The following is a 13282-nucleotide window of genomic DNA, read 5'->3' on the forward strand; positions in this document are numbered from 1 at the left end:
CCAATATGTTTTGCTTTGCGTTTTGTTTCCGTGCCCCCCCTCCCCCCAACAAAAGAAAAAAAACGCATCGTTGGGGTGCCGCAAATTATCGCATGGCAAAATTCGATTTTGTTACTTCTACTTTTGCGAGAAGTAATTGGCCACGAGACGCTTCAGTTGCCGGATACTCTTGTTATTTTATTGCGATAGCAATTATATGGACATTCCAGTCGCATTCCTGCCATCGCCGTCGCCCTCATGCTCCATATAAAGTGCAAGGGCGATAACACCGTGACCGCGCGCCGCATGCTGTATGTGCGAGTGAAAGCGGGGGGGGGGGGTGGCATGGGTGAGCCGACGATGGTGGCTCGGTCTTGTGTGCGTAAGGGAGAAAAGCGGGGACGAAGCGCGCCTCCTCCCGTCGCGCGCGATACATCAGGGCGAGTGGAGGGAGGGGTGCTGTGATCTGTGAATCTGTGGTTGCGCAAAATGTTTATTTGCCTTGTTTGACGCATTACATACAGCGACTTTTTTTGGATACGTAGATTTATTGGAGACTTATACGCACATTTATATATCTTGTTGCGAGGTTTTGTGTATATGTGCAGTGAACTTTGTTTCCAGTGACACTTTCTTGCCCTTTATCAAGCTGTATCTTCGCATTTGCATATTCCATTGTAGCTTCGCATTTGTATTGTACGAAGGGAAATCAAATGAAAATGAGCCAACCCACGATGCGCAATAATGGTTCGGTTCATTATCTGCGAGGCATGCACGTGGCACAGAGGCATCTCTTATTTACAAAAGTGACACGCAGGTGCGAGGATCAAGGTTCTTTAATGCTCGCATACATTGGGTTGAACATGCTTGTGTGACATAATGGACACTCCTACAGTGTAACAGCATGGTGTAGTGAGGTATTTGACAGCTGAAGGTGTTTCCCAAAAAGAAATTATTCGCCGTATGGCTGCCGTGTACGTTGAACATTGCATTTCATTGGCCACTGTGAAGCGTTGGAGCAAACGGTTCAAAGAAGAACGTGAATGTTGCAAAGACGATCTAAGACCTGGCCAAAGCCACCGTGCAATCACTCCCAACACAACAGCAAAGGTTGATGGGCTGATCAGACGAGATTGGAGGATAAGCGTCGATGAATTGGGATGGTTTGTGAACTTCACGTAACGGTTCATGTCACACCATCATTCATGAACATCTCGGTTATCGGCTCTTGTGTGTGCAATTGATGCCCAACATTTTGAACCGCCACCAGAAGACTGAGAGGTTCGGCGCTGCCTTGACTCATCCGGTATCACAATGAGGGTGACGACATCTTGTCTACAGTTGTGACCGGGGACAAATCATGTTGCCACTACTGTGAGCCTGAAACATGACCGCAAAGCTTACGGTGAAAACATTCGAATTCACGACCCCCAAAGAAAGCAAACGCCATCATTTCTGCCGGGAAGGTGTTGCCGACATTTTTTTTATCGCCAGAGACCATTACTGATAGAATTTATTAAATCTTGAGAGACTATCAATTGTTTTCATTATTGTGAAACGCCGGATAGGCTGCGTGTCGCAATAGAAAACAACGTACAATATTCAGGAATGAGGTAATCTTGCTCCATGACAATGCGAGTCCCCACGTCGCTGATCTGTTTAATACAACACTGGCAAAGTTCAAGTGGGAAACGCTACAACATCTGCCATACAGCCCAGACCTGTCGCCTTGAGACTTCCACATTTTCGGGTGATTGAAAGAACAACTCAATGGAACCAGATTCGTGTCGGACGATGACGTTCAAGTCAGTTACAGAAGTTTTGAAGCAGCAACCCAAGTTTCACGAAACGGGAATCATGCGACTCATTAGTCAGTGGTACAAATGCCTAAATGCTCACGGAGACTACATTTAAATAAAGCACCCCGTTTGTCGTATATTCGCATCGGCTAACTTTCATTTAACTCTCCCTCGCATATTTTGCAGAACTCATGCTTTCTATATGTGCTCTCTGCTGCGAGTATAATTTCTGTGCAATTACTCACAATACACGACCGGTGACAGCTGCTCCTGCGCAATACATTGTAACAAGGGACAGCTTCATTGAGATTTTACCTGGCCGTTGCATATCTATAAATATGGAAACAAAGTTCTTGAATTAAAAAGTTCCATTAAAATATTTGTCCTCAGCTTGTTCATTGCATGACCTTCACATTTTTTGTATCAGCGGCATGCACTGCTTTGCTGGTTTCAAACTGATATTGTTCTAAAGTTCGCGTGATATTTTCTTATTAAATATAGAGAAAACATGGAAGCATTGATATCAGTTATATTGGGCACAATTTTTGACACATACGAGTATATTCTTTTATGAAAAAAATAGGTATTTTACTTGTCTTGACAGTGCGTAGCGTTCAAGAATTCGTTTGCAGCTTCTTTGGCAATGGCAATGCAGTTATTATTCATGTATTGGAGCCCTCGACAAATTCTATAAAGAGGAAGCGGAGCTGAAGGGCGAGCCCCTCCTCCCCCCCTACGAAATTTCTGGCTACGCCACTAGCGAGGACTGTGAAAGGAAAACAGCAGCTTGTCTTATCGTGTGTGGTTTAGCGGTAGGGAACTTACGCGTTTACCTTACGCGCTAAATAAGTTGGCGTCTGACGAATTACATAAGGCGAGGCTCTGTATACATTGATTCATCAGTAATTAGCACCGTTGTTACGTTTATACATTGTCGCCATTATGCTTTACCTCACCGCAGTCACGTGCTAATCTGAGGTACCTTGTAGAACTTTGTTCGGCATTGCGCAGCGTTTTGGATTATTGACATGGTACTGCGAAACCGTATTGTTATAAGAGCTGTGCAATGGCCCGCTTTGTATGTCGGAGATGTGATAAAAGCGCGCGTGTTCGCCCACTCACGAAGGCCGAGCGAAGTCGCTCGCCACCGCTACACGCTAAAGCCCGATTGTCTCGCCAGTTTCTTTGCCAATTCGTCACACAGTCAACTCACAGGCTTTTCTAGTAGATGAAAATTTCTTCGAAATTGAATATTGGAACACTGCTCCAGATGGTTTCGTGGCAGAAAGCTAGCCCGCGGAGATTTCACGTGCCGTGGGCGAGGTAAAACACTGCGTTCATGTGGAGCACGTTCTCGGGTTGGTCGTTGTTGAAAGAATACAAGTTCGTTGGTGGAAATTTATTATAATCGGGCATTTCATACAGACAACCGAAGAAGGCAAATGAAACTTGCAGTGCATTACTCTTTGCAACGGGATACCTAGTATGTAGCCGAGGTCCTCCTTGAAAGTCATGTTATTCACTCGACACAATTTACAAACCTGTGTTCTAGTTAGATAGTGCCAGGTCATCATCATCCTGTCGCCGTATGGAACTCGCAAGGATGGTGTTGACATCCTTCATTGGGTGACTGCACGAGCCACGGAAAAAAGGGTAAACTGTGTTTGTGTCAAACAAACGCTGGAAACGAGCGCTGTGCACTGCTGTGAATAAAACGAACCGGTTTCGGAGCTCATACGCGCGGTTCGGTCAGCGACCGAAAATTAACTTCAAAGGCAGACTTTGTCCGCTAATGCTCCTTTACACCCTGTCGATCGTGGCAGTACCGCGTGTCGTACTCTATTTCCGGTTTTCTCCTCTGGCCAACATTGCCATAAGCATGCATTGCACTCACACACAAACGCGCAAAAAGAAAAGGTAAATCTGGTGCGTCTGTACCACATTCAGGCATTTTACGCTGAATCTTGCGTTCAATGACACCGATTCCCCATACCACGCTGCCTAGCCCTTACTCGATCACACTGGATTATTAGTGTTCTCTATTAGTGTTCTGGGCTATTCGTGTTCGCTTGTCCCATGCGTTGATGTCCTCTCTTGTCCCGTCTTGAAAATGCGCTTACCAGTATTCATTTATTAGTGTTCTCTCAAAGACCGTGTTGCATCACTCGGTGAGTATACTATGTAGCATGATACTTCGTAAAGAAAGCAAGCTAGCCCTAGATGTCAATATGATGACACAGGTGAACGATCGGAAATAACTATATATCCGCAATAACTTTAGGGGCGAGAACTGAAATACGCATGCCTGTGGATTACTAAAAAACACAGTCCACGTAGTAAACAGCGTTAACGATGCTTGGAAGTTCGATCTTGAGGCTCTGAGTGAAGTGTCGATAATAAAATAATGTTTTTCTTGTTTTCTGCACCACCTGTACAGGCACCACGAAACTATATACTAGGCCTGATGCGGGCCCGCAGGTTGGGTGACACAAAGCGACGAAAGTTGTGCGCAGTCGCCCCCGGGGGCAATATTTTTTTTTGCCCACTCGACGGCCGAATAACTCGAGGAGTCTGGCACGCGCTCACAACGGGCGGGCGCGCACGCATACGCAGAGCACAGACGTCGCCGGAAGCCTGGCCCCGAGCTTTCACTCCTTCCTGGAGAGCCTCATTTTGAGCAGGGCAAACGCCGTCAGCCTGGCTGCCAGCTCGAACGCCAGCAAAACCACAGTCAACACGTGTATCTCCTTGTCCGCAGCACCGACGAGCTCCAGGAAGTGCGCCGGGTCCTCGTACAGGCAGACGAACTCGTCGCACTCGAGGTGTTCGCGGCCGTAGCCGTACACTGACAGGAGTAAGCCGTTGTACGCGTAGTACATGTACGACGCGTCTGTCATCCACCGCGTGTACGGGCTGAGCAAGTGCGCCGGCACGAAGAAGCCGCAGAAGAAATAGGCTGGAGACACCACTGGCAGGGCAAGGAACACTGCAGTCTGCACGGGAACCAGAAAGAAGGGTCTTACTGGAGACAAAGGAGACGGCTCTGAGTCGCCAAGTGTGCCCCAGCGTACTAAACGATGCCGCGTCGGGGAAGATTCAGCTGGCATTCGGTAATTACTCAATCCTATACACACAGCGGATATTGAACAGTGGAGCGGTGGTAGCATTATTTGTCTGCGATGCCTCTTAAAAATTGTGTCGATTTCGAGCTGAAAACGCCAGGAACTGTTTTGCTGACGTTTGTCAGTGAAATTGGCTTCTTTTTCTTTTTAATGACTGAGTACTGACTTTTGCCCCTAGACTACGGTGACAAGTTTTTTTCTTGTGTAGAGTAGCCAGCTGGAAACTTAATATGGTTAGCCTCTCTGCCTCTCCCCTCTTGTTTTCTCTCCCTCCTTCATTTTCTTTTTTTTTTCTTGCACGCACAAGGAGGAGCTTCAATGACAATGAACTTGCATGTTTAAAGCAACGTGTATGTATACCTAAAAGAATGCAAGCAAGTAAGTGTATCGCAACGCGTATCCAATGATTAAGCATACGCAAATTTTTACCACCTAATTGGCCTGTTGATTCCATAATTATACCGCCAGCAACGCGTCCTTCTCTTTTCTTGCTTAGTATACTTGTCTTTTTTTTAGCATCATTTAATATAACCTTTTCTCACTTGCCAAACTTGCCGTCGTTCTGAAGCTGTTTCAATTAAACGAAGTGGAAAGCCGATGCAAGACAGCGCAAAAGTCGACGCAATCAGCCCGAATCCTAATAAGAGCTATGCAAACATGGCCTAACGACAGATGTCACTGGCGAAGGGGCTTCAAGATTTCAAGATAAACTGCGCACCACGCATGCTACATACGGTACGTCTACGGCTCGCGCATGAAAGAAACGAAAACAGAAAAAAAAATCCACGCGTGTAGATTCTGAGTGCCAAAGCTGAATTCTTGCGGCGAAGAGAAAGTAGTCAATAACAGGCAAATTCATTAATCGTACATTTCGGGAAACTCGTGGCGTTCAGTTTTACAAGTATAGCCACCAAAGCAAGTAATCAACCGTATGACTTTCTTATTTGGCCCTGGACATACCACGTCAGCCTGCCATTCATTTCCCACATTCCTAACTTTGATATGTGGTTGCTGATGCCCTGGCTCTAGTGCTGCGTTCGTCACCTCATAACACGCACGTTCTTTCTATCGATGCGTTGCTCTGCTATCTCACCTGAAGCTTGGAGACTGCCGACACGATGAGGGCCAAGGCCTGCGACACGGAGCAGATCTGGACGCTGAACAGCATCAGGCTCGCAAAGCGCCAGAGCACCATCGGCTGCCCCGTCGGGTAGTAGACGATGCCGATCAACAGGCCGATGGGGACAACCTGAGCGAGGGCCGAGTTGCCAAGACGCATCGCATGTGAGGCTCGGGTTCAAACGCACGGTGCTCTCGCATTCATCCTTTTGTCGATGTCCTAAGTTTCAGCTGAGTTGCTCCTGATCATTTCACCTCAAAATACGACCAGAACCTGTGATACAGCGTATCACTTGAAGCGCAATTCAGCCAGGAAATTGCTCATACGTGTGTAGACCTAAGAAGTTACCGTGAGTATTATAGGATATGTCACGTTTGTTGTTACCCCTGCCATTTGGGGCAACTACCAATGTTGCCACCACTTATCAACCTTGGGACCATCCCCACCCAGAGGTTAACGCAATATGTTCATCTTATTATCAAGTTCTCCTCCGTTCAGCTGTTCATAAATAATCGAGAAGGTACAGTATAATCGGTACAGGCAAAGTTCCAAAGCTCGAAAGTTGCCGAAGAAATCTCCCCCTTTGAACTAATGTGGACAGCACAGAAAGTGCCGGGAAATATAATCTCAGTTCATTAGGTTTATGCGATAACTAATATGACAGGGCAACAAATGCAAATAAAACAGCACCAACGTATTGACGGAACCGAAATATGAAACACAAGTGATAATTCAAAATATTTAGTATATATAATCCGTATGACAACGAAGCGTTTGTGTAAACATTACAAAAAACCCCAAATGCACCATAAACACGTTTATTGCAAAGCTGTTTCTCGGGTATCTGACGTACAGCTTACCTGTACTAAGCAATACCTGCAGAAGTAACATCCGCACAATCGAGAGTGCACAGGTGCAGGCACTCAGTGTTTGTCTTGGATTGCCGCGCTGCACATCAACAGCGGAGACAATTACGTTAGCTCAAGATTACCCAGCCACAACTCGTATGACATTGGAAGCGCTCAGAGCACACATGAGGCACGTCGCTTGCCCTTCCACCACCTCGCCGCGCTACCGAAAGACCGGCGCAGTGCCTCCTTTTGCCAGGAGATAGCGGCGTACCGTGACTGACTCCCTACGGGTTATACACCTGCCGAGAGGCTTCTAGCATCTCCTTGGTTTTTGGCTCGCCAACAAGTTCGAGTCTCGAGATCAGTACCGGGAATTCGAACGAAATGAGGACTTTCGTCGCCAGCTCTCAAGCAGCTATCTCTGCTTATGATGTACAAGCCATACAAGAACCATCTCCAGATTTACACTGATGGCTCGACAACTGTGGATGGATCTACGGGACCTGTCATGTTTTCCAAAAAAAGCCGTGACTATTCAGTTTAAAACATCTCACCGGACAACGTCGACTGCTGCGGAGCTTGCCGCACATCGCAGCGCACTTCGCATGATCCATGAAGTCCTACCTCGAAGATGGTGCATATTCATCGACTCGAAGGCAGCCCTGCATAATTTGATATCCGCTCTACGTCGTGGACCACAAGACCAACTTGTGCTAGAAATGAGGCAGCTATATCACTAGCTAGCAGAGAAAGGACATGACATCACTTTTCAGTGGCTCCCAGGTCACGGCGGCATCAAGGGCAATGAAAATGATGAAGCTGCTAGGAGGGCTCACGAAGGTGTCGTGAAGGAACCCATTCCCCTATCAAGAGATGACGCAGCAACAAAGCTTCGCATACTAGCGCGTGATGCTACACGATCCATGTGGAACACGCCAGGTTTCCGACATACTCGACTGCACCGCCTGGACCCATGCCTCCGACTACGCATTCCAACTGGACTATCCCAATTCGAGACAACTGTTCTCTGCCGACTATGGCTAGGAGTGTCTTTCACGAACGCATTTACTTGCCGCATCAGAATGACTGACCGTGCTGCCTGTGATAGTTGCGGCAGCGAGGAAACAAACGAACATATCCTCTGTCATTGTCCTCGCTACACCTCCCAGAGACAGTTGCTCGTGACGGTGTTGGTACGCCTCGATGACCGGCCGCTTTCTGAGCAGACAGTGTTGAAGTGTGCTGGCTGATGCGACCTTTCCACCAAAAGGCGGTGAAGGCGCTACGAAGGTTTCTCCGGACAAGAGACCTGCTTGAACGGCTGTGACACTCCTGCGTTCCTTTGTGTGAGTGTGTTTCTCATTTTTTTTCTTTTCTTTCCCATCTCCCACTCTTTTCATGTGTGTGCACTTTTCTTTAGCGATCTTTCTATTTCCCCTTACGCCTTCCCCAGTGCTGGGTAGCAAACTGGATATGTATTTTCAGGTTAAAATCCCTGCCTTTCTCATCTCTTTTATGTCTGTCTCTCTCTCTCTCTCTCTCTCTCTCTCTCTCTCTCTATATATATATATATATATATATATATATATATATATATATATATATATATATATATATATATATATATTCTTCTGTTAATATTTACTCGCTCAAAATTATTCCTTTTCTGCGAAACCGCCACGCTTTATTTTTTTTTATTTACTCCGTCACAGTTTTCCGTCTGTGAAATGACGAATTTTTGTCTCTTATAATAAATTACCGCAGGCTGTATCATGGCGCCATCGGCAACGTTAACTATGGTTTGGTCGGAACAAAAGGGCGTATATTTATTTGTTGTCGCAGCCGGCAGTGCATCACTTTCGGGGTAGTAATAATCTTTAGTTGCGTCGAAACTGAACGCATGTTAACTCCTGACCCCGTTATTGTAGCCATTGAAACATCAGTCGAATTCCGATAAAAATAGTTCAGCAGGTTAAACAAATAACTCAGCGTAAATAATGCCGTGCTAAATTACTTTCAGGTGCCCAAAAACTAGTACAAAAGACTGTGTTGTGCACTCAAGCAACAGAGATTACTTCACGATGCCCGTGTACTGTAAAAAGACGTTGCACGGAATTCAACGTCAACAGTATCAGCGAAAGCATCAACAATGTTTTTGTTACTCACCAGGAAAGGAATCTCGGCAATATAGTTTGCCAGATAGTAAACGTGCAGGCTGTACCAGCAGTTTCGTTGTTCTCGTGCCAAGACTAGTACTTCCATCGGAACTGGAACAATATGAAAAAGCAGCGCACGGCAGTGTAAGGGTTTACCTTCTGTTGCTGGCTCAAAACTAGCCGAATGCCTCTCAATGTGGTCCTTGCGCCAAGGAATGTACACCCTCTACAATTCATGCGCGCCCATTAAACATAGGATGCCGTACACTCATTGTTCAAAAAAAGATGTGACCTCGGCGCAGTATACCTGAGCAAGAAAGGGGTTGGCCACATCAGGCGAAATTTGTGTTCAAGCAAAGCTCGTAAAACGCTTGGTGAAATGGAAAAGCTGTCGTCGTCTTAGCTGTGGGCTGAGGCTAAGGTGTGTGCCTTCCATTCATGTTAAAACATCGGTGGCAGTTTCATCAAAGTTAAAGGCTTTACGGTGAATCTCACATTTGTGTAGTGACAGGAACATAAATACTGGCTGAAATCTGTGTTCATGGCAGCCTGAATTCTTTGTTAAAATGAAATTTTCTTTGTTTTTGCTGAATAACAAGGAAATGGAGCAGCGGACCTATTTTACAGCTTTTTCCCTTCACAGGGAATGTAACATATTTAACAGGGATAAGTGGGCTAGTTGGTGGTCGTTATTGGAATGCATCATGTAACCACACAAAAACCTGTCCTGTGTGTTCCTTCTTCGCCCCTTGTTTTTGTGCGGTTACATGATGCATTCCAACACAGGGAATGACCTTGTAGCGCAACATAATTGTAGTGCGATTGAACGCAGCACCACCACTTGTTACTATAGTAGCGAATTTTCTTCACTTTCTTAATGACGCGATTACTAGCAAGACCAGCGTGTGTTAGAAGAGCTGCAAAATACTCACATACGATAGCGGCGGGCAGGACTGACTGGAAAACGCAGACGCAGGAAATGGCGAAAAACATGGTGACATTGTTGGTCACCGTGGTTGCCTTGTTACCTATGCCGTAGAAGAGTATCACCATGAATGCCGCGAAGCCAACGTATGCCACGAGCCTCAGAGGTGTTGCCACCTGCATAGGCGTGCACAGCAGCTTTCACTCACACCGCACCGAATAAACAAAATATTCTGAGGTTTAAAGAAAGCCGTCGTGTAACTGAGATAGAATGGTCACCCATTTAAATAGTTGGGCGTGAAGGCGAGGCGGAGAAAAAACTGGCTAAACAAATAATTCCCCAGGGTGACTTTCACCGCTGGTGCGCTTAACTCGAACTCCGCCTTTGGTTAGCATAGAAAGTTTTTATACGGGCTGCTTAATGAATTCTGGTTCTGACACCTTCCAACAGTACCAGGAAAGGGTGCAAACGAGATCAAAGTGGCCACGCATGTCTTTATGCGTTATTCTGTGTAGTTATTCACGATTTTATAATGTCGTACTTACTGTTTCGTTTTCGGTAGCATCGACCCCTAAGCGAAGACTAACAAAGCGACTACTGCCCTCCACCACAGTTGGATAGCGCCACGGAACATTGAGCATGCTACCGCTTCGTTGGCTTCGAACTTGTCATCGCGTTCACGCTGCCTTACACTGGAGCGGAAGGAACGGCGCGACACGCTTGCCTTATCTCTCGTCTTGCATCAACGCCAAAGGCATGACGTCCCTACTTCAATCGTTGCCTTCTTTCGCGGCTTTTGCTAAAGTATGAACCGCCGCAGAGATGGCTGGATGGATAACTTTCTTGAGGTCCCCCACTGCGCGCGATGAGCGCGAAGCGCGCCGCTCCCATGTTGGGGCAGAGAGGCCATGCCCCTCCGCCGCGTCGCGGGCCCGATGGATAGCCCAGAGCTGTGCTCCAAGGTCCGGGCTGCGTAGAGCTCGGTCCCACTTTTCCTTGGTGGTCCTGGCCGCCGGCGCCAGGGGGCAACACCAGAGCATGTGAGCAAGGCTAGCTATATCTTTACAAAAGTGACGCACATTGCGAGATGCGATGTCGGAATAAACGGGTCGTTCGGATGAGCGACATTTTTTATCGCTAAGCAGCCGGAAGTACTGAATGAGCAATATTTGACAAGTAGCTTCCCGTTAGTCATTACGCAGTGAAGGCATAAACATTATCGGCACATGAAAAACTTTGGTTATTAGAAGATTCATTTTAACCTGCATTATGCGGCAAAAGCAAAGCCAGACGTGCTGGATACACGTTTTAAAGTTAGGCTTTTAAGAAACTCAAGGTTGAGGAACCCAAGAAGGATAGAGGACCTTCTTGCACTACATCTCTACAACTGAGCCGAAAGGTTAGAGCCGGGTATTAACCCACGGAGAACAGCATGACAGAGGGCACGCACCTTGTTGCGGAAGACTGAAAGCCAACAGCGTTTCAGCAGGACTCGAAACTGGTGAAATTGGTTGACCTTGAAGGAGTACATCCTGTAGGCCTCTGCTTTTTGCTGTTGAATAAGCATCAATAATATATTTCTGAAGGGCCATTGTAGATGGCATGATAGCAGCATATGATTTAACCAAAAATAAACTAACAAAAAATTCGAATGCCTTTGACAAAATTTGCCCATTTTTTGTTTCGTTTGATAAAAAATACAAAAAAAACATTATTTTGCCTTCAAGAAACATAAGGCAATATATTGATATCTTGGTCATGTTTACAGCCCATACATGTACGAGCAGTTGAGGCGAAAATTTACACAACCTTGTAACGACATTGGGTCGTATAGCACAGGAGTATTTTGACCCCATCTCAATGCGTGTAAGCACAAGTAAAGCCAGTGGAACAGTACGCTTCCGGGCTTACTGCCGTCGTGCAGACGAGATCCCGCGGGGGTGAGTGCATTGAGCAAGCAAGATTTGTGCAGTGCTCAGAGCAGTTTCGACCCGTGTCAGCTCCCCCGGGTCATCTAAAAAAAATCTGAAATTTTAATTTGAAATATCACGATATAATTGCGAGGCACGCCGTATTGGGGGACTCCAGATTTATTTTGACCATTGCAGGTTCTTTAACGTGCACCTAAATTTTTTTAACACCTCCAATTTCAATGCGAAACGAGATTCCCCGCAGTGCACGGCACCGACTTTCACATATACCTTCCTGTTCGACCTCTGTAAGTGGCCATGATGTCATTTATAATTGTCTATATACTAGCATGTTCACGCAGACCTTGCTCGCGCTCACAAACTAGCGAGAAAATGGCACGATATCCCGTTTTATAGGGTTCGCACGCATTCAAACGCTTGGAAATCGCCTATCGGCAACCAATCTGAGCAAGATTGGCGGCGATGGCGCTGCGATCGTCTTCATTTCCGTGCTGTGATTGGCTCAACAGTAAAACATTGCTAGGAAAGTGAAATGATGTAAAAGAAGCCGCCAAAATTCCAGTTGTACTTTGCATGTGCTGGTCCTCCAAAGTTCTCGATAGACTATAGCTTCAGTGCGCGTGATTTTCTTCGTTGTTCTTCCGATCACCTTTCTGATAGACTGGGAGCATAACAGGTGTAAAAGTGGCAGTTTTAAAAAGTTGTTGTAGGTTACGTTTCAGAACGTACTGCCTGTTTGCAGCAAACGCAAGTACGTACATTTCTTGCAGCACAACAGGCTTGCAATAAGTGCATGACGTACCTCGTTAGTCATGATCACTCCGCCGTACTTCGACCGTGTCCCTTTGACGATCGCGCTTCTATCCGGCTCGGGAAGCTCGAACTCAACGCTCAACCTTTTGCAGCAGTCGCCGTACTCGCCGGACGCTATCTCGCAAACTGTGGCAGCAAGAGCAACAAAACATAACGAGCAGACATCGCACCAAGGTTTACGAAAAAAAAAAGAATTTGAAGTTGCTTACCCGCACTTAATTTAAGCCCAACAAGATAACCAGCGCACCAGTAAACAAACAGTGTTCTATAACAAGAAATAAGTACATACTGAATATACACAGTGCATCAAAGTTTGAATACGCTATCTATAGATAGGCTCACTGTAGTCGGCGGGGTTGTGAAACTGTGGGCACTGCAGGCCGTGTCTTGAAAGGAATCCCACAAGATGATCCACTTCACCGTTGTAGATGCACTGTCCTCCGGATACCATGTACAGCTGTAAAGAATGCAGCCGCCACTTCAGCGACCGGCTCCAATGGTTTATCTGCGTATCGCAGTGCTGCCCCAAATCCATTCTACTCGAACATTTAACCTTCTCCATTTATTTTGACATAAGCGTCCGCAG

The 13282-nt window shown here is 46.3% G+C and overlaps 1 protein-coding gene across 1 annotated transcript in view; it reads right to left on the minus strand.

Annotated features, from left to right (window-relative positions):
- Positions 1–3163: 3163 nt before the first annotated feature.
- Positions 3164–13282, minus strand: part of LOC142582285 (ATP-binding cassette sub-family G member 1-like) — a 29996-nt gene continuing 19877 nt past the window's right edge. Inside the window, exons 7-13 of the mRNA XM_075691793.1 lie at positions 13039–13153; positions 12686–12822; positions 11403–11504; positions 9960–10128; positions 9038–9138; positions 5994–6149; positions 3164–4771 (exon numbers count right to left, since the gene is read on the minus strand). Of these exons, the coding sequence (XP_075547908.1) occupies positions 4427–4771; positions 5994–6149; positions 9038–9138; positions 9960–10128; positions 11403–11504; positions 12686–12822; positions 13039–13153 (1125 nt within the window). The 3' untranslated portion in view covers positions 3164–4426. The remainder of the gene's footprint in view (positions 4772–5993; positions 6150–9037; positions 9139–9959; positions 10129–11402; positions 11505–12685; positions 12823–13038; positions 13154–13282) is intronic.

Source organism: Dermacentor variabilis, chromosome 5 (assembly GCF_050947875.1).
Source record: "Dermacentor variabilis isolate Ectoservices chromosome 5, ASM5094787v1, whole genome shotgun sequence".
NCBI lineage: Eukaryota > Metazoa > Arthropoda > Arachnida > Ixodida > Ixodidae > Dermacentor > Dermacentor variabilis.